The following is a 27,412-nucleotide window of genomic DNA, read 5'->3' on the forward strand; positions in this document are numbered from 1 at the left end:
CTGCGCTGATGAATTAGGACTTCCAGTGTATCTCCTTGAGCCATTTCAACATCTCATACCTATTCACAACTATTTTTTTCATATGTTTATTTTTCACTTTCAACCTCTGAAGTGAAAGAAATATTGGTAGGACACAACATGCATAGGTAACGTAGAGTGTAGTGTAACCTAAGTATCTTGCTGTGCTGTCCAACTCTGCCTACAGTACTGGATACAATAATAACTGAAAAATCCAGTAAGTATATCAGATGTTATTACAGGGTTACTTATAGATACTAACTAAATATGGATGCAAAACAGCTGTCCCTCAAGTAACTGAAATTAATTTCCAGAAGCAAATACTACAGCAGATACTTCAGTTCCTCCCCATGCCTCTTTTATCCCTTGCCCCCAACTCTTCTGCATACATTGAACAATCTTCCAAAACTGTCAGTCTTTTCATCATACAGAATATGAAGGCAAACATGGCTGGCCTAGGGCTGCACTCATTCTGAATGAATAACATGCAACTCTCCTATTTGTACGGATCAACTTCAGTGACAAGTTGCATGCTCCCTAAATCTTTGACCTTTATTTTGCAGTCAAAAAGAACACTTGTAATAAAGCTCAAATTAAAAGCTTATTTCAGTGACAGTGTTATTTCAATAACAGTGAAATACCTTTGCAAAAAATGTCGCTGCTTTTATATTGAACTAAAAACCTATGAACCTATGTGCTCCTTTCACAAACGCCATGCCTTTGTTGCAACAGCAAGGGTTAGTGCCAACAACTACTTAAAAAAAAATGTTTCTGAACAGAAAATAAACTTACTTTTGCTAAAAACAGTCAACCATTGGGTAACACTGCAACTCCAGACTACCATTTACCAACTTTAACTGTTGGTTAAAGTTTTCTAGGATGCAATAATAGAAAGGTATGTGCATTGGGAAGGGCATATTTACCTTTCAATCGAGCTGGATGTCAGCCTACAACAGTTTCATGTACTGGGATCCAAGCATATCAGCTGTTTTTCCCATATCTGTTTTGCTTTTCACATTCATAGCCAATTGCCTGTTTCCAAAACGCCTCTTGAGTATGAGCTGAGCAAAAAAGCAAGATTACGTTATCCCATCCAAACTTTATGAGCTCTCCTCTGAAATGTCCTTCTGTCCCCACCCTTCTTTTGATATACTCAGGTACTGGAAATGAGATTCTGACTTGCAAGGACTAGCATTAAAAAACAGTGCACAGTGGAGCCTGATCCTAAAAATGTCTGGGGTTCATTACATTAGAGGGAAAAAAAGAAAAGAAAAAAAACAAACATATTTTACTCTGGCAATGAAGACTCACATCAGTGACGAGAAGTCTCAAAGACCCTGCAACGCAAGGTGAAGAGAAGAGAGCCTTCTGAGCTTAGTATGATATAAAAGAATAATTATTATCCTTTCAAGGTCTGATATTGAATTAGATTAAACTCTGTCAGAATCCAGTCCGCAACTTCTTCCCCATCTTCGGCTCTACAGACAGTTCCTTCTGCTCTGATTAGCTTTAGGTGGCTTATTTCACAAAATCATTTTAAAGGCCAATTCTTTTATCACACTGTGAATAGAGACATCCATTCCAACTGCCTCTTGCATGCAGGCTGTTCAGCTTTCCATTAACCGCTTTATGAATCTTCCTTCATCCTCCTAAGTTTAAACATAGAACATTTACAATGCCAAACAAACCAACAAAACAAAAAACCACCCAAGTAAGTAGCTGAATGGGACTGTGAAGAAACAGGCAATTTCCCTGTGTTGTTTGCTCTCTCAGATGAAGCACAGGAGAAATGACAAGGATTAAGAAAACTCCTTTCCTGCTTCAGTTTAGCATATTTTGAGCTAACTCTGCTGTTTTTATACCAGCTACAGTGAAGAGGGTTCATGCAGCTTTTCCATAGGCTCTGCTATCAAACACAATAAAACACATTGGCTCTGCAGTCTGGATATGGGTAACAGAGACTACACACGCATGGATGCTTCAGTTACTGACCCGTGTTATGTTACAGAATTGCGTATAGTATCTTTCTTAAAAAAACTACAGAAAAAAAGAAAGACATAAACAGCTAAAGAACACTTAGTAATGTGTTATTTGAAAGATGCTGCAGTTTAAGTTCTGTAACCTACAATCCATTTACTTCAGAAATAAAATATGGTTAAGAAGTCAAAACTCTTTAGTTTCTCATTAAGCAACTAAAGAGTAATCCAGTAAGTCCAATGATATTCTGTTTGTGCCCTCACAGATGCCAAACAATGAACCAAGACCACACATCAACAAGTTTCCTCAAGCTCAGATACAATTTCAAATCATAGCTGAGACGATCTGACAGTCTCCTCCCTCTCGCTTCCCCACTTCCTCCCTTGAACCAGTAATAACATTTTTCTGAATTTTCAGGGATTCAGCTCAGGGATCTGAAGCAGCAGAAAATTTTCCCTTGTGTGGGCAGAAGGGAAGGATAAGCTTTCTGCAGGCGGGGAACTCCCTCAAGTGGTTCACCATTGGGTGGGGAAAACAAGAGAGCCAGTCAAAAGTGGTAACATCTGAGGACTGGGAGAAGGGATTCATAGAATAGTTTGGATTGGGAGGGATCTTTAAAAGTCATCTAGTCCATAAGATTTGTTTTCACAGTGCTTCGAATATGTGGTAGGGGGAAATGCCCCTTTGGCTTCCACCAGCCTCAGAGGAACTCAGCAGTGGTAGATACTATAGCACATAGAGATCCAGATATATTTCACTTAGATAAAATATGCTATTTCATTTAAGCTTTTTCCTCTTATATTTCAATTTGTAATCCAAAACTGGACACCTGTCCTACTGGAATTATTTACACTTTCATTTCTTATGCAAATCAATGTTAAATGGAGTTTGGATTAATCTGACCTATCCAGGGTATTTCTCTTCCTCAAAGATAAAAAAATCCAGCTTTAGAAGCTTTTCTGACAAACCATTTCAACCTTTATGTCTAGAAGTCCAGAAGCTGGACTATCTACTAAGCTGCAAGAGTTGGTCTGAAGCTAATATTGTCACATAGGAGGCTCAAGGAGGAAGCTTAACCTGCAGAATCCAAACAACATTTTGATCTCCATAAAGTATTGGGAGACAGAACCCATGATTTTACATATCTGCACAATGATACAGGCAAATACAATGCAGATCACAGGAAAAAACTGTATTCTCATCCCTTATGACTATGGAAACAAGAAAACTAAGTCCTTCAACTTCTTCATTATTGCTTCCCCATCCCTTCTACAAGAACAGTGCTCTTAGTCGATTGAAAGTAAACAAATGGCTAGGAAGATTAGATGGAAGGAAAGAAAAGTTCACAAAATTTAAGTGAGAGACAGACAAACTGATGAACACATCATACTACTGGGAGAACTATATACAGAAACATTCTTCTGGATTAAATTGACTTCATTTAAACATGATAAGAAAACACTAAATATAATTCAACAAAAGCCAGATGGATAGTATAGGGCAAAGCTTGGTGAGGAACAGCAGATAAGTGAAGGAAAGCTGGGAAAAGTGTCCATTGCACCTTGTCCTGTCATTGGGTACCACTGAGAAGAGACCAGGGCTTCCCGCCCCACCCCAGTCAAGTAGTTACTTTAATAAAATCGCCCTTGAGCCTTCTCCAGGCTAATTCACTGACACAAACCAGAAGTGATTATGGCCTTTACACAGTGCACTCCAGTCTTTTACACCACACCATACAACACATTTCATGTACCAGTCTACTCAGACTAATGACAAAGTTTACTTGGCTGTTTCCTTACTTGATGCCTGTCCAGCCCTGGAAGCAGTTCAAATCATGTTGAACGATAAAGGTATCTCAAACATTGTATTTTTTCACTATACAGGAGCATTATGATCTTCAGCTCTAAAGAAAACACATTCACAAGAAGCAAGTTTATTACAGAGTTGCAATACTGATGAGAGAGATGTCACTGCTATTCTAGCCTTTACTTTTCTTCTTAGTGCTTTTAACTGCTTTACAGAGTTCCAAACTAGGCAAAATTATAACTCTTCCACATTCTAATTCAACACTATGAAGTCCTTTTTTGCCAATATAACAGTATTTACTATGGAACATGCATAGATATTTGTGCCATGAAAACCTATACAATGAGCACAAAAAAGCATGCCAGCAAAATTTCAGTACAGGCTGGTCTGACACTTGTTTCTACCCTGAAACATGGCCAGTGGGATACCTAACAAGTGCACCGAGTACACAAGACCAGGACTGCAATTTCCTGATTTCCAGACAGCTCAAAAAAGAGGGTACACAACATTTATCACAATTAAAACCGTAAGTTTTGCATTAGTGCTCTTTTTCCTAGCAGTGGAAAAAAAGCTTCTGATCTCTGCCAATGTTTTTTAATCTACATTCAAGACTTCTAGTAATATACTAGGGTTTATGTTAAAATAATAATAAATTCTAGTATGTATGCTCCCTGCTCTTAAGAACTAATATATATATCGATCATATGTATAAGAAACGTACACTAAAACCCACAAATTTATTTCATATATTCTCAATGCAGACCATGTAAGTGTTAACTTGCACTTAAACTATAACATGAACTTCACAAACGGCTGATGTTATGTATATCTTAACTGAGAACCTGAACTCAGAAGTTATCAATTTAATTTTCAGTATTCTATTTAATCTCTGTCTTGTAATTTTTTTTTTCTAAATAAGAGTAAAACTTAAAGAAGAAGCTGACCTGACTGCATATTCACCACAATAAATGCACGCTGCCAGTATTTATCACAGTAAGCAACTTAAGGGGACAGCAGGAGTGGAAAAACATAAAACAAAACCAGCTGTGATCTCATTAGCCAAGCTCATTATGTAAGACCTCATTAGCTACAGTAACTTGAATAAACCCTACGGACACTGATGAAAATGAAGTGATGAGGGATATAGAAGCTGAATAATCATATAGCACTACAGCACATTGTCAGCTTGGTAGTTAATGTTCTGGAATGTAGTTGAGTAAGATCTCCACTAATGCACACTGCAGAAATCCCATGGTTGGGCTTTGCAAATACAAAGCTCCCTTTGCCTGGTAACTGCAGTACTGACAGGAGTTCTACTATGAATATGTACAACAGGGTTAAGGGACAGGGTGTGTGTTACACAAAACAAACTCCAAAACGCTTCAGCCTCCTTCTCTAAGTACATTTTGTCAGTAACATTTAATACTTCTGCAATGTGAGAAATATGAACAGAATTTTATTTTTGGCTACTATACATAGACTTTATCTTGATTTCTTCATTTTAGTATGTTGCTTTACTTTGGAAAAAGTTTAACCACTTGACAGGTTTTGTATTAAGTTCTGAAAAAAATGGTCTGTAATTACATAAAGTTTAACAAACACCAGAAGCTCCAGCTGACTTCAGGGGGTTTTTCCCCTTTTCATCAGCTTTGCCAAAGGAAAGACAAGCAGCATGGACACGTACAAACGTTTACTGGCAGCCTGAAACTTAAGTGATCATCAGCTACAACAGCCTCACTTAAAGGATCATCAATCAGGATGACAAAAATTTCCTAGATAAAGTTATTATAATATTTCAAGCAATTTTTCAAAGTGTCCCAGTATTTTAAGCCAATGGGGTTTTTGACTGAGCTATTTTGAAACAATCACGCAGCTTAGAAAGTTAAAAATATTCTCAGCTTTCTCCTCCTGCCGTCATCTTCACTTTCCAATAATTAGTTCACACTTGAATGTTACAACTAACAGTTTAATGCTGCACTAAATGGAGATACTCTTCCCATTTAAAAAGGCAATATAAAAGGCTTTGTGTTGTTATTTTTAACTGCTTAAAAGGTATAACTGTTGTTAAAAAGGAATTTATATTTTTAATGTCCAGATCAAATTTCATCATTTCAGCTTCTACTGAATCTACAAATAAGCCCAGATGTTTTTCCATCCCTACCCACCCACTGCCCCCCCCCACCAAAAAAAAAAAAAAAAAAAGGCATGGACAGAACAGTTTTGTTCAAGTTCTGCACAGACTAATATTTTCTCTTTTCATTCTAAAGGAAGATAATTTCTCAGTCATCCAGAGGGGAGCTAATCACTGGTATATTTGTTTTGTATAAAATGCCATTTACAAAATAATAATGCAACACAGCTATGATAGAAAATGAACCACGTAGCAACAAGGTATTCTTCGCATCGCTAGTCCAAATATAAACATGAGTAAAAAGAATACTTCACATGTAACATGATTCCTGAAAAACTGACTTAAGAAAACATATGAAAAAAAAACGAACATATTTCCTTCAAACAAGGTATGAAAATTTCTGTGAGCTTGACATAAAAATAGCCACCTGGCAATGCCAGTCCTCCAAGAAGAACAAACAGAAATTCATTTTTCAGTAGTGTAAATCTATTTAACATGACTCTCCCAAAGTCTCCCAAAGACAGATTTTATACATTTGGCACACATCCATTCAAATAAAGGGCTGAGAGTACCTACTCAGGGAAAGACAAAACAGGCATACTATACAGATTGTATCAACAACAGAAACCTCAAACTTTTGAGTGATAAATTTAGATTTTATCAAACAACTGTAAAAAAATTACAAGTCTAACCTCACATTCTGATGGCTGAAGATGTACAGAAGTATTATCCATCAGCATTTTTAAATATTTGAAGACATATATATAGGTAAGAATAACCAGATTCTGCACTTAAGTTAGAGTAACGCTGGGCACTAGTATAAATTAGGAGAGCTCTCTACAGCTTCCTAAGGAGGCAAAGGGGAGAGGGAGGTGCTGAGCTCTTCTCCCTGGTATCTAGTGACAGGACACATGAGAATGGTTCAAAGCTGTGCCGGAGCAGGTTCAGACTGGACATTAGGAAGCATTTCTTTAGCAAGAGGGTGGTCAAACACTGGAACAGGCTTCCCAGAGGGGTGGTGGATGCCCCAAGCCAGTCAGTGTTTAAGAGGCATTTGGACAGTGCCCTTAATAACATGCTGTAACTTCTGGTCAGCCCTGAAGTGGTGAGACAGTTGGACTAGATGATCGTTGTAGGTCCCAACCAAAATAGTCTAGTCTATTCAACCAAACTTTTGAAATTACCTTTTTTTCCCCACATTCTAGAAGAGATATCAAATATCCTAAGGGAGAATTTACACCTATCTGCAACAACAGTGCTGAGCTATGATGAAAGCAGAAAAATCACTCTCTCAGCAGGCTGTGATGAAATTTCCCCTCTTTCTCCAAGGGGTTGAGGTGACATCAGGCAAAGACAACCACAAACATTCACATTTCACTCTGAACAGGCACATGTGTCGATGGTCCACGGCTACACAGTGATTCCCTAAAGGTCCTGAGTGGACGCGGTATCTGAGAAGCCAACATCACTTCTCACACTGTTATACTCCCTATTTTCATTTCCTTCCACCTCCAAAAAGAAAAGGTGGAAATACAAGTAGAACTATAGGTGAGAAAGGAGTAAATGAAAAGATGAAAAATTATGTTCAAAACTTGTTTTCTACGTGAAACAGTAGATAAAGACCATCAACTAAGCTGAACAGAAAACAAACAAAAACAAAAACTGCACCTCCAAACCAAAAGCCCCAACTCATACAAATAGAAGCTGTTTAACAGTTATTTTGGAAAAGGGGTTAGCATCACAAAACCATAAAAAGCCTCTGCAATTTCAGGGGAACTAAAGAGGATATGACTTCCAAAACCCTTCTGTTGTCGTCACAGAATTTTACTCTGAAAAACGAAGCATTTAATCATTATCCATTTCCAAATAAATATGCCTACCCTTGAAAAGTCAAGATGCACAACCTACTATCAAATGCTATTAGTATGTTTCTGGGTAAAAGGATTTCAGTTTATATCATATAATTCATTCAAATCAAGTTTAAAAGTTTAAACTGATATACCTGCTCAATGAAGTTGTGGGAAATGGGAGAGGTGCCTGAGGACTGGAGGAAAGCAAATGTCACTCCAGTCTTCAAAAAGAGAAAGGAGGAGGACATGGATAACTATAGACTGGTCAGCCTCACCTCCATTCCTGGAAAGGTGATGGAACAACTTATCCTGGGTGCCATCTCAAGGCATATTAAGGATAAGAGGGTCATTAGGGGCAGTCAACATGGCTTCACCAAGGGGAAGTCGTGCTTTGCCAACCTCATAGCCTTTTATGAGGAATAACCAGGTGGACAGATGATGGCAAAGCAGTGGATGTGGCCTATCTTGATTTCAGTAAAGCATTTGACACAGTCTCCCACAGCATCCTTGCTGCTAAACTGAGGAAGTGTGGTCTGGATGAGCAGGTAGTGAGGTGGACTGGCTGAAGGAAAGAAGCCAGAAAGTTGTGGTCAACAGGGCAGAGTCTAGTTGGAGGTCTGTATCTAGTGGAGTCCCTCAAGGATTGGTACTGGGATCAGTACTATTCAATATATTCATCAACGACTCAGATGAGGGAATAGAGTGCACCATCAGCAAGTTTGCTGATGACACCAAAGTGGGAGGAGTGGCTGACACGCTAGAAGGCTGTGCTGCCATCCAGCGAGACCTGGACAGGCTGGAGAGTTGAGCAGCGAAAAATTTAATTAAATATAACAGGGACAAGTGCAGAGTCTTGTATCTGGGCAGCAACAACCACAGGTTCCAATATAAGTTGGGGAACAACCTATTAGAGAGCAGCGTAAGGGAAAGGGACCTGGGGGTCCTGGTGGACAGCAGGATGACCATGAGCCAGCACTGTGCCCTTGTGGCCAGGAAGGCCAATGGCATCCTGGAGTGTATTAGAAGGGGGGTGGTTAGTAGGTCCAGAGAGGTTCTCCTTCCCCTCTATTCTGCCCTGATGAGACCACATCTAGAATATTGTGTCCAGTTCTGGGCCCCTCAGTTCCAGAAGGACAGGGAACTGCTGGAGGGAGTCCAGCGCAGGGCAACAAAGATGATGGAGTGGAGCATCTCCCTTATGAGGAAAGACTGAGGGAGCTGGGTCTCTTTAGCTTGGAGAACAGGAGACTGAGGGGTGACCTCATTAACATTTATGAATATGTAAAGGGCGAGTGTCACGAGGATGGAACCAGGCTCTTCTCAGTGACAACCAATGATAAGACAAGGGGCAATGGGTACAAACTGGAACACAAGAGGTTCCACTTAAATATGAGAAGAAACTTCTTCACAGTGAGGGTGACAGAACACTGGAACAGGCTGCCCAGGGAGGTTGTGGAGTCTCCTTCTCTGGAGACATTCAAAACCCACCTGGACACATTCCTGTGTAACCTCACCTAGGTGTTCCTGCTCCAGCAGGGGAATTGGATTAGATGATCTTTCGAGGTCCCTTCCAATCCCTAACATTCTGTAATTCAAGACAGGGTAGTAAAATCTATTCCCTTTTGACCAGTGAGAAACTTCAGCAGACATACTTGCATGGATCACTGGGAAACTTAGAAGAGATGAATTAAGTAAACCTTTTCATGACCAAGGAAACGAAAATCCCTTGTCACAGAAAAAAAGTATTAGATATACTTTGTACCTGAAAGATATTTGATTCTGACAGTTAGCATTATCAGGATAACTTAATTGCCAAGAATATACAGCATCTAGTTGGAATGCATACCATCCCTCCAGAATTTGCCATATCATTTGGTATATATATATAAACTCAGTACAAAAAGTAACCCCAAAAGATTTGACTGACTGTATTCCATGTCTTTTTCACTGAGTTATCATAGAAGTGTAATATGGCAAAATGAGAAACAGGAATATTGCTCCAATTTAGTTTTAATGACAGGGCGTTTTTAAAAAACAAAGAAAACTGGGGGAAAAAACACTTCCTCATCACTGCATACACTGTGCAATATTAGGCACCTACTGCCTTCCATGTAGAAAAAGATGCAGTTATCTGTTGAACAATCATTTTAGTTTATATGCCATGATTTTTGCATTAAAATCCATTTTGACATCTTTAGCAGGAAATACGCTACAAATTTATACCAGCCTTTAACAGCTGAAATCAGATTGGTGGCACTTCCTTTTAAGGAACTCGTAGTTAAGGACATGGTCATTCAAGAGATGCAAGTAACCTACTCATCTTAAGAGCAGAGCAAGAAAGATACAGGAGATTAGCAGATGAATTAAGATTAATTCTACATACTTGGAATACGACCTTGCACGAAGAATACACCTCTTGCAAGACCAGAAAATATTTGCTGTAAGATGAAGATGGTTGTCAATACCACAATGAAAATGTTCAGCTTACTAACATCAGTGTTTACACAGAGATTTGTCACAGTGAGTAGCAAGTTACAACACTTTGCCATAGAGCTACAGAAATTCAATATTGAACAATCTACACTGCATTAGGAAGCGTGACTCATGGATGTCCTCCAGTCACACTGGTTTTCAAAGTGGGAGGCATGGAGCAGGTTGCCAGCAACTGCAAGAGCCGATGGAAAGCAATGATTTGTACATGCATATGCACATAAACAGTCTCAGTTTAAATACTTTTCCAACATCCATCTTTGGAAAGACAGCACGGTTATACAAATGCTCACAAAAATCAAGATTTAACTGGCTCAAAAAAAAAAAAAAAAATCTCTAGTTCATTGAATCAGTGCAAGTGTCAAATGGTATCAGAAGTGACAGGGCTCTGACTCACATTTACAGAGAAAAGAGCTGTACTGCTTCAGCCCTTCTGGCATCCTACCATCTGCTCCAACCTTCTTCCAGAGCTACTCACCCTGCAACTGAGTTGACAGAAGAAAACATGACTGTGCCTGAGTCAACTCAGTTCAGTTGGCATATTCACTTAAACCCACCTTTCACAGGACGTTTAATTTGCCTGGCTAGACTGAAGGAGATCAGCTGTAGACATGTTCCCTGACCATAAGCATAAACTGTTCCTTTCTCTTTTGGGTACATGTATCTAGCTGAATAAAAGCAATAAGCAAGAAGTGCCCTAGTTTTGCCTCTATTGTACCAATAAAAGACTTTGCACATATGTAAATACAGTGGTTGAACTGGCTAGGTACAGCATTGAGATCTGCCCTTCAATTACAGATGCTATCTTTGCTCTGGGAAAAGGAATTTGTTTTCCAGGCTTTTCATGCAGCTACTTCTACATGAGCACTAAATAGTTTTAAAAAATATGTATGCCTGTGTAATAGGGCAAGGCAAAGGAGAGCGAGAAAAAAGAAAAAAAAAGTTCAACACAAAGCCAAATTTGCAAGAAAAAAGAAAAACAGCTAAATATCATGAGGTTAGAGTTAGAAAATATATTTTCAATATAAAATAACATACCAAAATTTTAAAGACAATTTAAGTAATTTGTGGTGCCTCATCTTGAGCATTTTTAAATAGGCATCACTTTTAAGAATACCTCAAGCACAGCATCCCTCTTGGGACCCAAAAGGGCTTGCGATAACTCATGTTACATTTAATATGCAAGTTACAGAAATAAAACTGCTTGTTGTCTGCATTCTCTTCCTTTAGAATGGGTGGAAGGCAGGAATTTTAAATATTTCACCTGCTTGGAAGTTTACGGTTTGTTGTTGTTTTTCATTTAAGCAAATTCTGGTTTACCTCTTTGAAAAAGAACAGTAAAATGATAAAAGGAAGAAGTGGTGATGTACTTGGAATATACGAGAGATAAAAGTAAACTGAGAGAAAGGAATAAAACCAGCTTGAAGCAGGAGCCGGAAAAAGTAGGTAGGAAAAAGTGCAGAAGCATAAATATGAAGAGGCATGGTTCAATGTCAAAAGCTACACAGGTCAAGGCGTATTACATACATTCACTTTTGGAGAGCTAGGATTTGTTGATTCAGAGAAATGTATTTCTCCCCTGAAGACTAAACCAAAGCACATGAGATACAGTTCTGGATGACTGGGTGTCAAGAGTAAAATAAAATGAAGAGGTGTGGGGACAGGGGGAAAATTACATTACAGGAATAAAGCCAAAAGAATAAAGGACAAGTGTTTATGTTAACAGGATGCTTTCCCAGGAATCAGCTGTTAATGTCATCTCTTTCCTACTCACCCTCCTCTCTACTGCCTGTAACCAGGGAATGACTTGGAGCCTGAGTACCTATTTTCCAGATTTCAAAACCAAAGGAAACAAAATCATTTATTTCAATTGTAGCAAAAAGACTAAACAATTCCAAGAACACAGAGCATCTTCCTCTTCAACAACAGTTTGACCTTACAGTTCAGACACAAGAGGCACATGCCCATTTAAAAATCACTTTACTCCGTTTGTACTCAAAGGATTGAAACACGTTTCTGTCATATTCTGTAAAGAGCTGGTTAATGAGGAACATAATCAGCCAAATAATGGAAGTGACACTATAACAACTCAATGTGTTATCAACTGATCAATAAATACTAACTTCAGATTACCAGGAAGAAATGCAATTAGAAACTGCTTCAAAGTAACACTTTTCAATCAGAGGTTCTCCTCTTTTCGTTGTAATAAGAACAACCTTCTGCAGTTCAAACATAACAGACACCATTTCCGTAGTCTTCAGGTTTGTTTTTTAATTAGACTTCAGAGAATGAGTAATAATTTTCCAGTGCAAGTGCTTTTTAAAGACCAAAATCTACCTTATTATTATAAAAATGAAATGTCATTGCCACCCCCTACTTTGATTTTCCTTAAAAGGAGAGTGCAAGTGATACAAGAATGACTCAAGACCAGTGCACACACACACACAGAATTTATACAGTTATATAAAGCCCAAGATTTTTCCCTGCTTCAAGACTTCCGGTTAGAATAGGCACCAATTATATATCAAAATGCTGTAGATTGACTAAAAATGTTGTCCATCACATGCAGTTACACTGCAAATAAGCTCAAAAACACAACAGAAGTTGCAGCATTTGACTTTCGTAGAGCACATAGCTCAGAGCAGTAATGAAATCAGAAGGTGATGAACAGCTTGAGCAGCTCATCCTGCTTCAGCAGTTCTGAATCATGCAGATGCAGAGAATATTTATCTCTGAAGGATCACAGTATTAAAACGTATAAATAAACTGTAAGTGGTGGCTTACTAAATAAGTTTTACAATCATGATTATAAAACATTACTTTTTCGATCCGACATCTACATTCTGGTATTGGCGGGAAGTCAGCACTTGCCTTCAGAAGTGCTGCTGAAGATGATGAGACCGCACACAGATGCGTCAGCCCACACAGAAAAGTCTTCCAAAACCAGGCCAAATCATGGCAAATAAAAGAGATGAGCACCCAGTCCTGATGCAATACTACTATTTCAGCTACTCAAAGGATGTTCAAGCAGCTTCACAGTGTCTGCATATGATTTACAACTAATAAATCTCCCTGAAGTAATCTGGAGCCCACTAAAGACAATGCTGAGCTCACATATATATTTAGCCACTGGTTACCTGGTGAGCATTTTTACCTTCTTTACTACTACCAGTATGTTAAGATGGTCTACATTTCACTGTCACAATTTGGGGTTTGCTAATGTCACTATCTTCTTTCTTGAAGATGCCAAGTAACGAATAACCTCTGTTGTTCAACTGTGTCACTCAGCAAAGTGAACAGAATTTCTGGAGGCAGTGCTGAAGCTTACTTATATATAATAGTTCCCATTCAAGAAAATACTCAGAGCTGTATATGTATTTTGAAGAATTTTTTCCTGACACTAACCACAAAATCAAGCTACGATAGTTTAAAACAGGTAAATTAGCATTAACTCTTTTCAAAGTATTCAGTTATTACTAGAGCTATTGTTTTGGCAGCGTGAGCACCTTTGTACTCAGTGCTTTAAAAAAAATAAGGAAACAAAAGTCAAACTGTATTGTTCATATCATGTGCCTAATTCTTTATTGCCATGCATAGCTAATGTAACCACTCTAACATAAGTGCAAAAATCAGCACATCTCATTTGCTGTCTCTTTGTTTTCATTTTATATAGATGAAAAGGACTCCTGAAGATTCAGAGCAACAGAGAAGAAAAGCCCTAGGAGGATATCAGAAGCTTGCTTAAAGAAAATTCCGAACTCCAAACCAAACATAGCTTAAACTAAGACTAAACTCACATACAAGTTACCATCACAAAGTCATGCTGTTACCTAGTGGTGGAAAGCTCGGTACATGCAAAATTGTAGAGTTTGGGTTTTTTGTTTTTGTTGCTGTTGTTGTTGTTGTTGTTTTGTTTGTTTGTTTGTTTTGTTTTTTGTTTGTTTGTTTGTTTTGGTTTTTTTAACTAACTTGGAATTCTTATCTATGAGATATCAAATGACCTCAAGAGAAAAAAAATAGGCCCAATTAATGAACTACTGAAAGACACTGCTTTTCTTGCATTCAGTTCTACAACAAAAGATCAGTATTTTTGCACCTGCCTGTTTTGATTCTCAGCAGAGTAACTGACAGACAAGAAGCTACATCATTTCCTGACCATCCCAAACCTGCTGTTTTACACTCCTCTTCCAACATCAGCAAGAGCTCAAAACCTGCAGTATACAAGCATTACAACCTTAATTCTCAAACATCAGTTTTTCATAGAGTATGATAACCAAAACAGGATATGTCCCTCAGCACATTATTAGATCATATTTTCAATTATATAAACCATTATTAGGTGAATTCAGTCAGAATTCTTGATGACATCTGGATAAACATGTTTACCCTGCTTTCAACCAGAAAATAAATAACTAGAGGAAGAGAAGGAAGATATGAAGACTTCAATGTCACTTACTCAAATGCAAAGAAGAGTCCACTGGTGACCAAGATGAGAACGAGAGTCAGGTAGAACACTCCAGTCTGTCGAGCCATCATGATCCTCCCATTGCAGAAGAATTTGTTTCTTCCAGGAAAAACCTCCCATTTTCTCTTGGGAACTGATTTCTTTTTCTTATGGGGAGACTCCATGGGAGACGAAGAGCTGTGTGTGCTGATCTGACTGTATTCACAGTCTTTCATGGGCCCACTACCACCTCCAGGAGTCATGAAGAGAGAGTAAAATGTGGGGAGAACCCCACTAAAAATATATACAATATATGTATGTGCAAATATTCTTCTGACCAAGACAACCCTCTCCACCAGCCCCAGTTAATAAAAATAGCAAAAAGACGAAAAGTCCGCTACCAGACTAGCAATAGGTGTATCATGCAACCACCAGTTAACTCTTCAGAAACCAAAGCTGTCAGATCAGAAATGCTTGAGAGGGATCCTTCCTTCCTCCACCAGTTACAAAACAACTGTGTAGGACAATCCTTTTTAAAACAACTTACCACAAAACAAGACCAAAAAAAATAATTAAAAAGCAGTTAGACTGTCCAAAAAAACTAGTCTTTCTTTTTTCAAGTTTATTTTCAAGTGGGAGTTGTGGGTTTTTTTTTCTCCTTCCCACGCACACCCTGAGAGATCTCTCCGAGGGTCAGAAGTTGGTCAAGGCAAAGTTTAGCAATCGAGTCTATCATTCATAGAGATTTGTTATAATCCTTCTTTGCGCTGCAGATTTCACTGCTAAAAATGACCATTCCTAAAACGTTCCCTCCAGAGACATGCGTTACAACCCATTAAGAAAAAAAAAGGCAAGAAAGAAACCAGTCTGCAACTCCAGCTTCCGAGAAACACTTCCAGTTCTCTTCTTCCTGAAGCCGCAATTCAGCGGGAAGCGGCCGCCGCTCCGCGCAGACCTTGCGGCGCAGGGCTCCCCGCGGGCCCTTCTCCCCTTGTCACGACTCCACCGAAGGAGATTTTCCCGAGCCGGAGTCAGCCCGGGGCTGGGCCGGTCCCCGACAGACACCAGCGCCCCGGCAGCAGCTCCTCATCCTCCCTCCCCGCCGAACCGCTCCCCCGCCTCACGCCCCGCGCCCCGGGCGGCGCCGCCGCCGCGCTTAACCCCCGCCTGCCCCTACACAACAGGTCCCCGCCGCCGCCTCATGCTCCCCAGCGCCTCAGCCTCGCGGGGCGGGCGACCGTGCGGAAGGGAGGGTGGGAGGAGGAGAAAAGAAGGCTTCGCCGCCGGTGGGAGATCTCTGCCGGGACCTCTCCCTCCCTCCCTCCCTCCACCATCCTCACCGCCCGCCTCAGAGCCGCCGCGGGCGCCCGCACGCCGCCGCGCCGCAGCCTCTCGCCCACGGCCCACAGCACTGCCGGGCCCCCCCCCGCATCCTGCTCCCTCCCCTCAGCGCGGAGGAGCGGCTTCCCTACTTTCGCTGTGCTTGTGCCCGGAGCGAGGTGAGAAAAACGCCCAGCTCCCCCTCGGCCAGCCGGCGGCTTTCTCTGCCCCCCTTTTTTTGTTTCTTTTTCTTTGGAGCCTCTATCCAGGTTTCTCCCCCGCAGCCAGACCCAGAAGCAGCAGCTGCCGCCTCTTCATCTTCAAGGGGAGGCGGTAACCACCGCAGCGGCGGCCGCCTGCGGGAGGAGCGGGGGGAGGCGGCGAGGGACGGGACCACACAAGCGCGCACCCCCCTCCGCGACCGGTCAGTCAGTCAGCCGGTTCCCGGCGAGAGGGCGGGCAGGTCCCCGCACCAGCCCCGGCGGGGACACCGCCGGATCAGCCCAGCCCTCCCTCTGGCCGCTGGAACACGGCGACAGCGCTACCTCCTCCCCATGGCCGCCTCCAACGGCAACCGCTCGCCGGGCGGGCGGAAGGAGTCGGGGAACGAGCCGGGCGGCGAGTGCCTGCGCTGGAACCCCCGCTCCCGCAGCCGCCGCCTCCCCCGGCACGCGCGACCAACCGCGCGCCGTCCCCGGCAGGCGCGCGCACACAGGCGGGCGCCGCCGAGCCGCGAGCGATGTCTGGCGGCAGCGCCGGCTGAGGCCTCCCCGCTCCGGCGGCCGGGCCGACGGCGAACGAGTTGTGCGAGTGAGCGGCAGAGAAAGAAAAGCCCCGCCCACGCAGCCCGACCTAACGGGACCCGCCTCCCTCCCCGTGCAGGCTCAGGCACGGACGCTCAGGGGCACGCCCCTCCTCCCGCTGGGAGTTGTAGTTTCGCTCGTCCGCTTCCGCGCAGAGGCCCCGCAGGCAGGAGGGCGGAGGCAGGGACTACAGGCCCCAGAATGCCTTGCGACCCGTCCGGGCGGGAGGGGTCGCAGCGGACCCGCCGGGCAGCGCTGGCAGGGCCCGGTGCGAGGCGAGGCGGGGCGGGGCGGGGCGGGGCGGGGCGGGGGCTGGGCTGGGCTGGGCGGGGCTGGGCTGACTCCGCGGCCGTTGCGGGGCGGTTACCGCCCCATGCGGGGCTGGGGGTGAGTTCGCCCGGCCCGGCTCTGTCCTGTGCTCCACGCTCTCCGCAGGGCCCCGTTCTCCCGAGCCGGCCCGGCCGTCCCCGCTGCCTTCCTTGGTAGGCTAGGCACGGCACGGCCGGTGTTTATGTTCGGGCTTATGTGTCAGCCGGGCCTGGGGGCGGGACTGCACCCCTTGTCCCAGCCAGCTGTGCGCTGCGCTGCCCCGGCGCGGTACTGTGCCCACCCGCACAGCCAGAGGCTGCCGCTCCCCGCCTGCCCGAAGCCCTCGGCTGCCCCGCTGAGGTGGGCCCGCGGGCTGTGTGCGCTCAGCTCGCTCTGGGATTGCGCTGCTTCAGGCGCTCCCGTACCTTGCTGGAAGAAACGCGCTCGTCCAACAGCACTGATGTGTTCTTACATGATCCCCACTCTTCCCTAGCTTCATGAGGCTCATCCCGCAATGGAGCGAGCCACGAAGGAAAAGCTTTTCGCGAAAGGCAATCCTGCCCCGGGCCCTTGTCACGCAGCACTGGCCCGGTGCGAGGCGGCACCGCTGGCAGGTGATCTGCAGAGCGCCCAGAGGGTGAGGCCTTCCCGAGCTGCAGCAGAACCACCCTCAAAGCCGCCTGCTGTTGTTTCTGCCTAGTACGTGCTCCATGAACTGCTAGGGAGAAGCGGGCGTGCAGTGCTAACAAGGGTTTCCCTCTAACGCATCTTTTACAAACGTTTGCAACTTACTAGCAGAGCTGTGTAACCTGCAGATGGGTTGCTTTGAGACACGCAGTAGGAATCAACCCTCAGTTCAAATAACCCAGAAGCATACTGAACAAATTTCTGGAAGGAGTTAAGATATATGACAGTCAGCCCACATCTCTTACGGCAGAATGTTACCCTAGGAGACAAAAAAAACAGTGTGAGGATGCAGCTGAGTTCTTGTACATTAGCAATGTATTTTCTGTTTTCATAATTCCATTTCTAATTTTGGAATTGAATAGCAATCCTTCTAATTTAATATGATAAGCTAATTCTTTGTCCATAAACAGTGCCTGATAACAAAGGAACCATGGGACAGATTGACCAACACTGGATACTCCCCCTTTCTTGGAGGAAATTTATCACTTTGGTAACCAAATTATACAGATTATCCTAGTAGGCACTTTGCCAGTGAATCTACAATTCATGTTATTGAAACACATCACTTTGGAAATATTAATGGTACATGGGAAAATATAGATGGGTCCTTCTTCTGCAAGGTGTAAAGGAGTAGACCTTTGGCAAGTGGGCAGCAGTTATAAAAGCAGTTTCTGATGTTCTCTCTCATGCAAACGCACTGGCATCCTTTTTCCACATGTAATAGATTATGCTACATTATTCCTTCCCATCTCCTTCTCCTCTTGTAGTGCCTGTTGTCAACAGCTTTCCTGCTATCTCCTAACTTAGATATCACAGCAGTTTTTATTCTTTAAAATGTTCTTTATAAACAGCTAATAACTTTTCTTTCTGTCTTCATGAATACAGCATCAATATGTGCCAGCAGAAGGCTGCAGACAGAAATGTTGTGGTTCACTAACAAGTACTTTTAGTCTTCATCTCAGGTTTTTATTAGCATATTGCTGGAGATCTGTCTTCAGTACTTTGACAATATTAATGACTGTATGATGTCAAATGGTACTATTCTCTCCTGAGATTGTGAAATATTGTAGACATTTGCCAATGGAGCAAACAGTTTATGTAAAAATGTCATTGTTGGCTTACATTCACAGGTAACACTCAGACTAATTTCAGAAACACTCTTCAGAAGCAAAACATTTGTAAACAATACCAACACCTCCTTAAAGCTGCTGTCTTACTCCCCACTCTTTCCCTTGGGTTATAAGATCTTATGGTTTGGAAGTAAACTTCAGTCATATTAATTGAGGGAAGTACATAAAGCAAATTGAGGAGTGTCTGGAAAAATAATTCCAGAAGTCAAACTCAGAGAACAAACACGCTTTCACTTTCAATAGTGAATCTACTTTGATTTTAACAAGATTATCCAGTGCTACACATTGTTACTTTTCACATGATACCTTGTTTTAGTCTCCAATCATTACCAGTGTTGCATTGGAATTTGAAGTATTATTGTGTCCTTTTTGCAAACATTATGAACACACTACAGTGCCTATTTAAAGATGCTTTAAAAACAATTTGAAAACTCCCCTACAAAAAATACTTTATACATCCAATGTTTCACACAATTCAACATTCTTCTTGAAAGCATGTTATCGTTTGTTCACAACATTCATGAAAATTGGTTTAAGGCACTGAATCGATTAAATCTTAAATACATTAGTTAGGATAAATATTGTCTCTTCATAAGACTTTGTAGAATTATGTCTTATGGTATGTACTCCTCTGATTTCTTATTTGTGGCTGAGGTTGATCTAATGCAATAGATTAATATCTTGCAGCAACATTACTCAGTTTAGGAAAAAAAAAAAAAAGACAGTTTTTTTGTTATGAAAATGCTAATAAAAGAGCTGTTACCACTGAAAGTTGCTCTCTGTTACCCTGCATGCAGTGGGGATGTGTCATGAGGGCAAATCTTAAAACAACAGGGAAGCTAATTTGCAGAGATGACATGTCACCTTGCATATATAGAACATCTGTTACCATGTGTCGTGATAGAATCTGCTTGACTATGCTGGAAGCATTATCAAAGAATTTAATTGGTTAAATAAATACAAACTAGCATTTTGGACAGAAGATCTCTGTACTCCACACATCCTGCACTGCCAAACCAATTGCTTTTTGCTTCCAACCTAAAAAGGGGGATGAAGTGACAGGTATTGAACTAAAAGATCTGATATTCTTATAGGTGCACATTTTCCATGTCTTTCACAATACAATTTGAATTTATTTTTTTTTTAATGCAAACAAAGTACTGATAATACCATTGTCATGCAAGATGCTGAGAAGTAGCCTTTCAGGTCCAGATTTGCTGTGTACTAAAGATGTACATCATACATGCCAGTTTACAGTCTCAACAGCACACAATGCCAAGAGTTTTCTACAATACACCTGTTTTCCTGACTAAATATTTTTCTCCTTTTTCTCTGTTATTTCTCAGAACTAACATCTCCCTGTACCAGTGCTTGGACAGTGACCCATCATTTTAGAGTCTTACCAATACCATAGTTTCATTTTGTGAAACCACTTCCTTGAAAAAAACTTGTGGGTGAACTAGAAATATTACATTTCATAAAAACTGGCAGGATGAGAGAATAAGAATGCACATCAGAATCACCCTCTGAAGAATCAAAAAAACTAAGAGAGGCTTTATTTACAACGATGTGATCAACTCAAGCAGGTCCGAAAAGCCTTGAAGTGTATCTTAAGTCTGGCTTTTTAAAGACCAAGATGTGTAGACATTGATTGTACAGCCTTCTAGTAATGTGTAACATATACTGCTTCTCTGCAGTAGGTGAGTTAGGCAGGCAAGAGGAGGTAAGAAAGCTTTTTCATGTCAAGCTCTGGAGACCAGAATCAATTTTGCATTTACATTTATCCACTGCATGTTAAAACCATATCTCGTGATTGGGGTGGCTTTTTTTTTTTTTTTTTTTTCAGTTTTGAAGCATTAGAAACACAGTTGTTTGTAATTTAAAAAGCTGAAATTGATTAATCATATGAAGTCTGGAATATTTCTATAGTTTTTCAACTTCTAACTTAGGGTTCTTACCATATAGCTTCAATGTTTTGGATAGAAAACAGAATCTATGGATATTTTCATTTATTCCAGCAGAAAAAAAATGACAATTCTCTTAAAAATGCCATCAAAATCCAGAAGTTTTCAGAAACAACCATGTGTCTCTGATCAATTACTGCTTCCAAAGCCAAAGGAGGCTGCCCCAACAACTTACAATTGTGCAAGGTCATCACTGTGGTACTTTAACCCTATTTAACATTTCTTCTTGCTCTAATTTGAGTGAAGTAAAGAAAAAAGTCTTTAATTTTGGGAAGCTGACACAGAATACAAGCCAACCAAACTAAAGCGCAAGGAAAGTGCAGTTACATGAAACAAAAAAAAATAAAAAAAATCCAGTGTTATCTGTCTTGGACCACATCAAATGTTCCCTCACCGGAGCAAGGAAATATTTTTCCTCACTCTTACATCATGTATTAGTAGAGTACACTGCTCAAAAATGGAGCAAACTCCAGTTTGTTTGATGTTTTGCTTCCTTGTGATGAACCTTGTATTCATCACTGCTTGGTGCAGAACAGCATCATTTAATCAGTCAGTACTATACAGAAATTTCTATACACGAACAAAGGTCAGGCATCCATGTTACTGTTTCTTTATTGACACAGTTCATACAGCTTTATCCTAATCTCAGTTCACAAAATCAGTACTTTGTCCCTTTTTCTTCTGTAAACTTCCTCTTCAAACCACTTTTTTTTCAATACATACAGGAAATGAACTTAGCACTTCAGAGAAATAAATGTATGATCATGGGTCATGCCCATCTGTACTCTTCATATCACATCTGCTTTACATTTTCTAAGTATCTTCATTGCTAAACTCCTTAGTGTTGAGCCAGGCCTCTTTTATTTGTGTTCATCTCAACTGATATTAAAACAAGTGTCTGTATGAGCAGTGGATGAAAGGGAGCTGGATTTCCCTTCTCCATCACAATAACCTAATTTTTCCCAAATGTTCTGCACGACTCTCTCCACATGACAAGAGGATCGCATACTGGGGCTAACTGGGAGCTGCATCCACGCTGACTGGGGGCCACCTGGCTGCCACCAACCAACCAAACATGAAGGGACATCAGATGGGTGAGTGGTTGAGCAGAGCTGGCAGAGCAGCTCACTGGCACCAAGGGAGGAAGGCTGCCCTCTCTCTCCTGTTCCCCACTCCTGAACTAGTGCTGAAGGGTGGCAGTTGTCCCATCCTCTCCTCTAGTCTGGCCCTTACATTCTCTCATGTACTTCCACACTCCCGCAGTCTCTCCACTGCTCATCGGACCTTTTGCTGAGCTGTCTTGGTACAAAAGTTCCAGCAGAAATAGAAAACAGTTAAATTGGGTTTTCTTTCACCGAGTTAATTTTCTGCCACTTTACCATACTGAAATGACTCAGCAAAGGACATGACAAAGCATCCAGAACTGGTACGAGGGAGGGGCAGGAACACATTGCCCAGGAAAGGGAAGTGCAACAGGAAAGGCTTTTCCTCTTTATAAAGATACATAATACAAATTTAAATATCTATTACATATAAAAGGGCAGAGAGTAGGACTGTAGGTAGCAGTTAAATTGGTCTAGGCTACCACTGAAATTGGGGCTCAACCAGATGTGTTCATTGGGGCATCCTATAGGTGCAAGAGCTGGCAAAATGTGAAAGGGCACAACACACATCTTAAAGACAGAAAAGGAAGGGAGAGCAGGACCTTCCCAGACTTCTGGTAGTGGTGGACTGTTAGATAAACTCAAGCCATGTCATTATGACTTGCTCAGGATAGTAGGACATCATGACCAAGTCCTTTCCACAGCATTGGCATTGATTTGTCTTTCTTCCATTGATTTTCAAGAAACTTTTAAGAATTTAATTACACTTGAAACTTCTACTTTCTTTCCTATACAGCCAAGCAAGTTCCAAAGTCTTCCTCTAGGGAGAAAAGGAAAGATTGACTAACACTTTTCAATTGCCTAAGTCTATTCCCATAGAAAACAACACAAAAAATAATAAAGTACACAGCTACAAATACTCATGTAATTAAAAGGATGCTGTCAACTGCAATTATTTTAATTAAACAATGAAAATAGTAAAAATGTTTTGTGAGTTCTTTAGCTAGTATCTCCTGTGTAAAAGAATATCCCTTTTACATGTTTCTTTTTTTCCTCATTTCCTACTTGGGGCTATAAAAGGGACTGGATTCCTGGTCAACAAAAGAATAACCACAAATATGCTCCAGTTTATCTTCTACACAACCTTGTTTGCCCCACTCTGTGTATGTTTCCTGTCTGCCTCTTCCTTTCTCTTCACAGCCACCTCAGCAAACAGCTGCTTACAGTACTGTGGGAAAGTGATGCCACCCAGCTCATTCAGGAGCGTGATGCTCATTTTGAGGAAAGTCCTCTTTATAATAATAGTCATGGCCTGCTTCACTGTTTGGGACAACACACTTTGAGCATTTACAGCAGAACTATCTCTTGCTGTCAGTGGAACACATTCACGATGTGTGTTTTTATGGATTAACAAAAAATACATAATATTTTTCCTGGATGAATTAGGCAATTAGAGACTTCTAAAAGTCCCAGAGGGGGGCTATCTGCATCATTAAACACTTTAATAGGCTGTCTCAAAATGGATCTAACTGCTTTTGAAAATCTCTTGAATGCTTCATTGTCACTATTCAGCATCATTAATGTGGAAGATTTAGTATTGTATCATTGCTTTTCTCTTGTTCCTTCCTTTTCTTTCCCATACTTCTTACCCTGCTTTCAACTTGGTTTTGTGTCTCTTCTACACTTGCCCTCTCCCACTACATACACTTTCAGCAAACAGCAATGTTGTTCTTGGTTTTCATATCCACCTCTCTTTCCCACCTTCCTGCCATAAAACACTGACCAAAAAGAATAAGGGAGAACAGGTCATTTTACAGCTCTCAGGGCTATTGTTTTCGGGACAACAAGCTATGACAGGCTTAAGGGTGCAGTACTGCAAGGACTGAATTAATTTCAAACTTGGAAAGCCTAGGTTCCTCCCCATTCCATAACAGGATTTTAAAAAATCTTTCATTTGCTTGGTAATTTATACTCTGTAGAATCTGAATGTTCAATGAGCTCTGTATACAAAGGACTAGATATGACTCATGAATCATATGGCTGACAGCACTAAGGGAGAGAAAGGAAGTCTGACAATCAACAGAAATGTGATACAGATCATACACAAGTGTGGTCAGAGGCATAAACCAAAAACATTTTTCCGCTATTTTTGTTCATTTATTTACTATAGTGATCATTCCCGTATTTCTGTGAAAACTTAAATGGATGGGCTTTGCTCAGAAGCTTGTGCCTGATGAGGTATATGTTTATGGCACCAGAGTTTTAGCAATTACTTTTACTACTAGTTGATGCCACATCTTCTGATGTCACTCCAGTCTTCAAAATGGGAAAAAAAAAAAATAACAAGGGCAATTGTAGAGTCTTGCATCTGGGCAAGAACAACCCCAGGTTCCAGTATAAGTTGGGGAATGACCTGTTGGAGAGCAGTGTAGGGCAAAGGGACCTGGGGGTCCTGGTGGACAGCAGGATGACCATGAGCCAGCACTGTGCCCTTGTGGCCAGGAAGGCCAATGGCATCCTGGAGTGTATTAGAAGGGGGGTGGTTAGTAGGTCCAGAGAGGTTCTCCTTCCCCTCTATTCTGCCCTGATGAGACCACATCTAGAATATTGTGTCCAGTTCTGGGCCCCTCAGTTCCAGAAGGACAGGGAACTGCTGGAGAGGGTCCAGCGCAGGGCAACAAAGATGATTAAGGGAGTGGAGCATCTCCCTTATGAGGAAAGACTGAGGGAGCTGGGTCTCTTTAGCTTGGAGAAAAGGAGACTGAGGGGTGACTTCATTAATATTTATGAACATCTGAAGGGTGAGTGTCACGAGGATGGAGCCAGGCTTTTCTCAGTGACAACCAATGATAAGACAAGGGGCAATGGGTACAAACTGGAACACAAGAGATTCCACTTAAATATGAGAAGAAACTTCTTCTCAGTGAGGGTAACAGAACACTGGAACAGGCTGCCCAGGGGGTTGTGGAGTCTCCTCTGGAGACATTCAAAACCCACCTGGACACATTCCTGTGTAGCCTCATCTAGGCGTTCCTGCTCTGGCAGGGGGATCGGACTAGATGATCTTTTGAGGTCCCTTCCAGTCCCTAACATTCTATGATTCTGTGATTTTTCAATTGATAAATGTGTATGTCATATTGCAATCAATGTAATGGTTCAGTCTTAAGCATTCTGAGAAGTTTGTCTTCTTCAAATGTGCCCAAGTGGGGCTCATAAGACATATTTCTATTTTTTTCTTCAAGATTGTTAGCCACTAATTATTTTAACCAACAATTAGTCTTCAAAAAATTCAAGAACATCTTATAAGAAAATGTATGAGATTATTTGTCTGGTTAAGAGAAGGTTTTGGCCAAGATTCTGAGGATGACTTGTAAAGGCTTTAGAACATATGCTTCTTACACCAAAATGGGAGAATGAGCTTATAAATCTGAATTTTTGTAGAATTAGTTTACACTAATCTACTAGCATTCATATAAATGAATCCAAATGAGCAAATGTGAGTCTGCAGTATAATCACATCTTAAACCAATGAAACAGTAACCAGCAAATCCAGGAAATCTATTCAGAATTCTAAAGAAAATTATTCATGCAGTAAATAATATGCAAAGATAGTCTTGGAGGCATTATGAATTGGTATATTTTGATTAAAAGGAGTGTAGGCACAGAATACCAGCAGGAATATAGCAGAAAAAAATCTGAACTTAGGAAAGAAATGAGCTTGGGAGAACAATATAAACTCGGATTTAATGTCAAGACATGGAAGGCATTTACCAGTAACCAGAGTTCCTCCCAGTGTAGAATCCACATACTCATTTGTACCAAGGTGTGTGTGAGCAGACACTGGAGAAATCTTTCCACTTCGACTATAGTGGGGCGCACTCAGCCCCTCTTCCCTCCAGCTCCGAGCACATTAAGTGCTCCATCCTAATTCAGTTACCTCTCGGCCACAGAGCCCCAAGTGAGCACTGACATCAGAAAGAAAGAGGGCAGGAGGGGAACACTTGTGTGAATATCTGAGCTTGAAGAACTTCAGCTACTAGTAAGAAGGCTCCCCTTTTAACTTTTAGATACAAAGATGGATATTTCCATGTGGAAATTTATGAAATGGGGTTACGCACAGAAGAAGGAAGTCTCCAAATAGCCACAGTGAGAAGCCTGACTCCTTCATGCAAACAGCATCAGCCCTGGATGCCTCAGAGATGGTGAATACCTGGTGAAGTTGATGGCTGAAGCTTCAGGTGGCTGCTCAAAGCTGAGGAGTAGGGGCAGAGGACATCAGAAGGGGAAAAGTCTGGCACTTAGGGCCTGTGGGCAAAAAGGCAGGTGGATTTTTAGGGATACCTTAGTCAGAAGGTACAACTTATAAGGGGAAATAATCTGTAAAAACTTGCATCTTTCCACTTTTGAAGATAACTGCAACTAGGAAGGATTCCTCCACAGAGAAATGCTCACAATAAGAAAACTACTGGTAGCATAAAGGGACAGCCTATGAGGATTTATGAGAACCCAATTTAACTTCCATATTTTGTGATTCTCATCCATGTCACTTGTGCAAACTAGCTTTTGGCATGTAGGTCAAAGCTAGGGCTTTCCCAGTGGCCTAGCTTCATCCTTTCTGCACACTCAGAGAAACGTGTTTGAGTGCAAAATCCATCCCATGCTTTTTTTATCAGCATACCACAGCCCTGCCTATTATGCATTATGCACAACACTCAGCAATTGTCTGCTCTAACCACAATACCTAACCACAACATGTTGCTCAGAATAATCTTAGTGCACATGGGTAACTTTCGCATAGCCAACACTGCAAACACACCCCACCCGTCATTATTTTGCTTGCTGCAGCTGCCACTGTACCTGCTCCTTGTGCAACAGCTCAAGAAACCATGGCAGCATCTCAGGCCTCCCCTGAGCCTGCCTGGGCCAGGTAAACCATCTCTGGATGGCACATCTCAACACTTCGCAGAAACTTCCAGACTTATATGAAATAGCTTTTTTTTTTCTTCTTTTTTTTTCAAGGATCAATTCTTTTGCAATAGCCTATACTTCATAACTTAGGAGGTTTTGCATCTTGGCTTGGAGACTAACATTCCCTGTGGCGCCATGTTATAGTATCCGAGATGAGCAGGAGATAATCAAGAATTCTTGGCCACAAGAAGCCACATGAAAAACACCTGTTTCAGAGTCAGCACCTGCCATTCAGCACTTGCAATATGGGCACCCGTGTGTGTTCAAGAGGCATCTGGTACAGTTTAGCATCAGCAAATCCAAGGTGGGTCTGTTTACGGTCAAGATCTTCAAAGCCATTCCCACAGATTTATCCCCATATAATCTTCTGCAGCAACACTGAATATATTGTCAGCTCTTTTCCCAGTGTGGA

The 27,412-nt window shown here is 41.6% G+C and overlaps 1 protein-coding gene across 6 annotated transcripts in view; it reads right to left on the minus strand.

The window, feature by feature from the left end:
- The window catches only part of ZDHHC14 (zinc finger DHHC-type palmitoyltransferase 14), a 109,696-nt gene extending 92,829 nt beyond the window's left edge, over positions 1 to 16,867 (minus strand). For 3 of the 6 annotated variants that reach the window (XM_021294735.2, XM_021294733.2, XM_005507667.3), the window contains exon 1: positions 14,729 to 16,865. In XM_021294735.2, coding sequence (XP_021150410.1) covers positions 14,729 to 14,979 — 251 coding nt within the window. In that variant the 5' untranslated portion in view covers positions 14,980 to 16,865. Of the gene's footprint in view, positions 1 to 14,728 lie in introns of all 6 variants that reach the window. The other 3 variants (XM_065057311.1, XM_021294734.2, XM_021294732.2) reach the window with 3 other exon arrangements.
- Positions 16,868 to 27,412: the final 10,545 nt, after the last annotated feature.

Source organism: Columba livia, chromosome 3 (genome assembly GCF_036013475.1).
Source record: "Columba livia isolate bColLiv1 breed racing homer chromosome 3, bColLiv1.pat.W.v2, whole genome shotgun sequence".
Classification (NCBI taxonomy): domain Eukaryota; kingdom Metazoa; phylum Chordata; class Aves; order Columbiformes; family Columbidae; genus Columba; species Columba livia.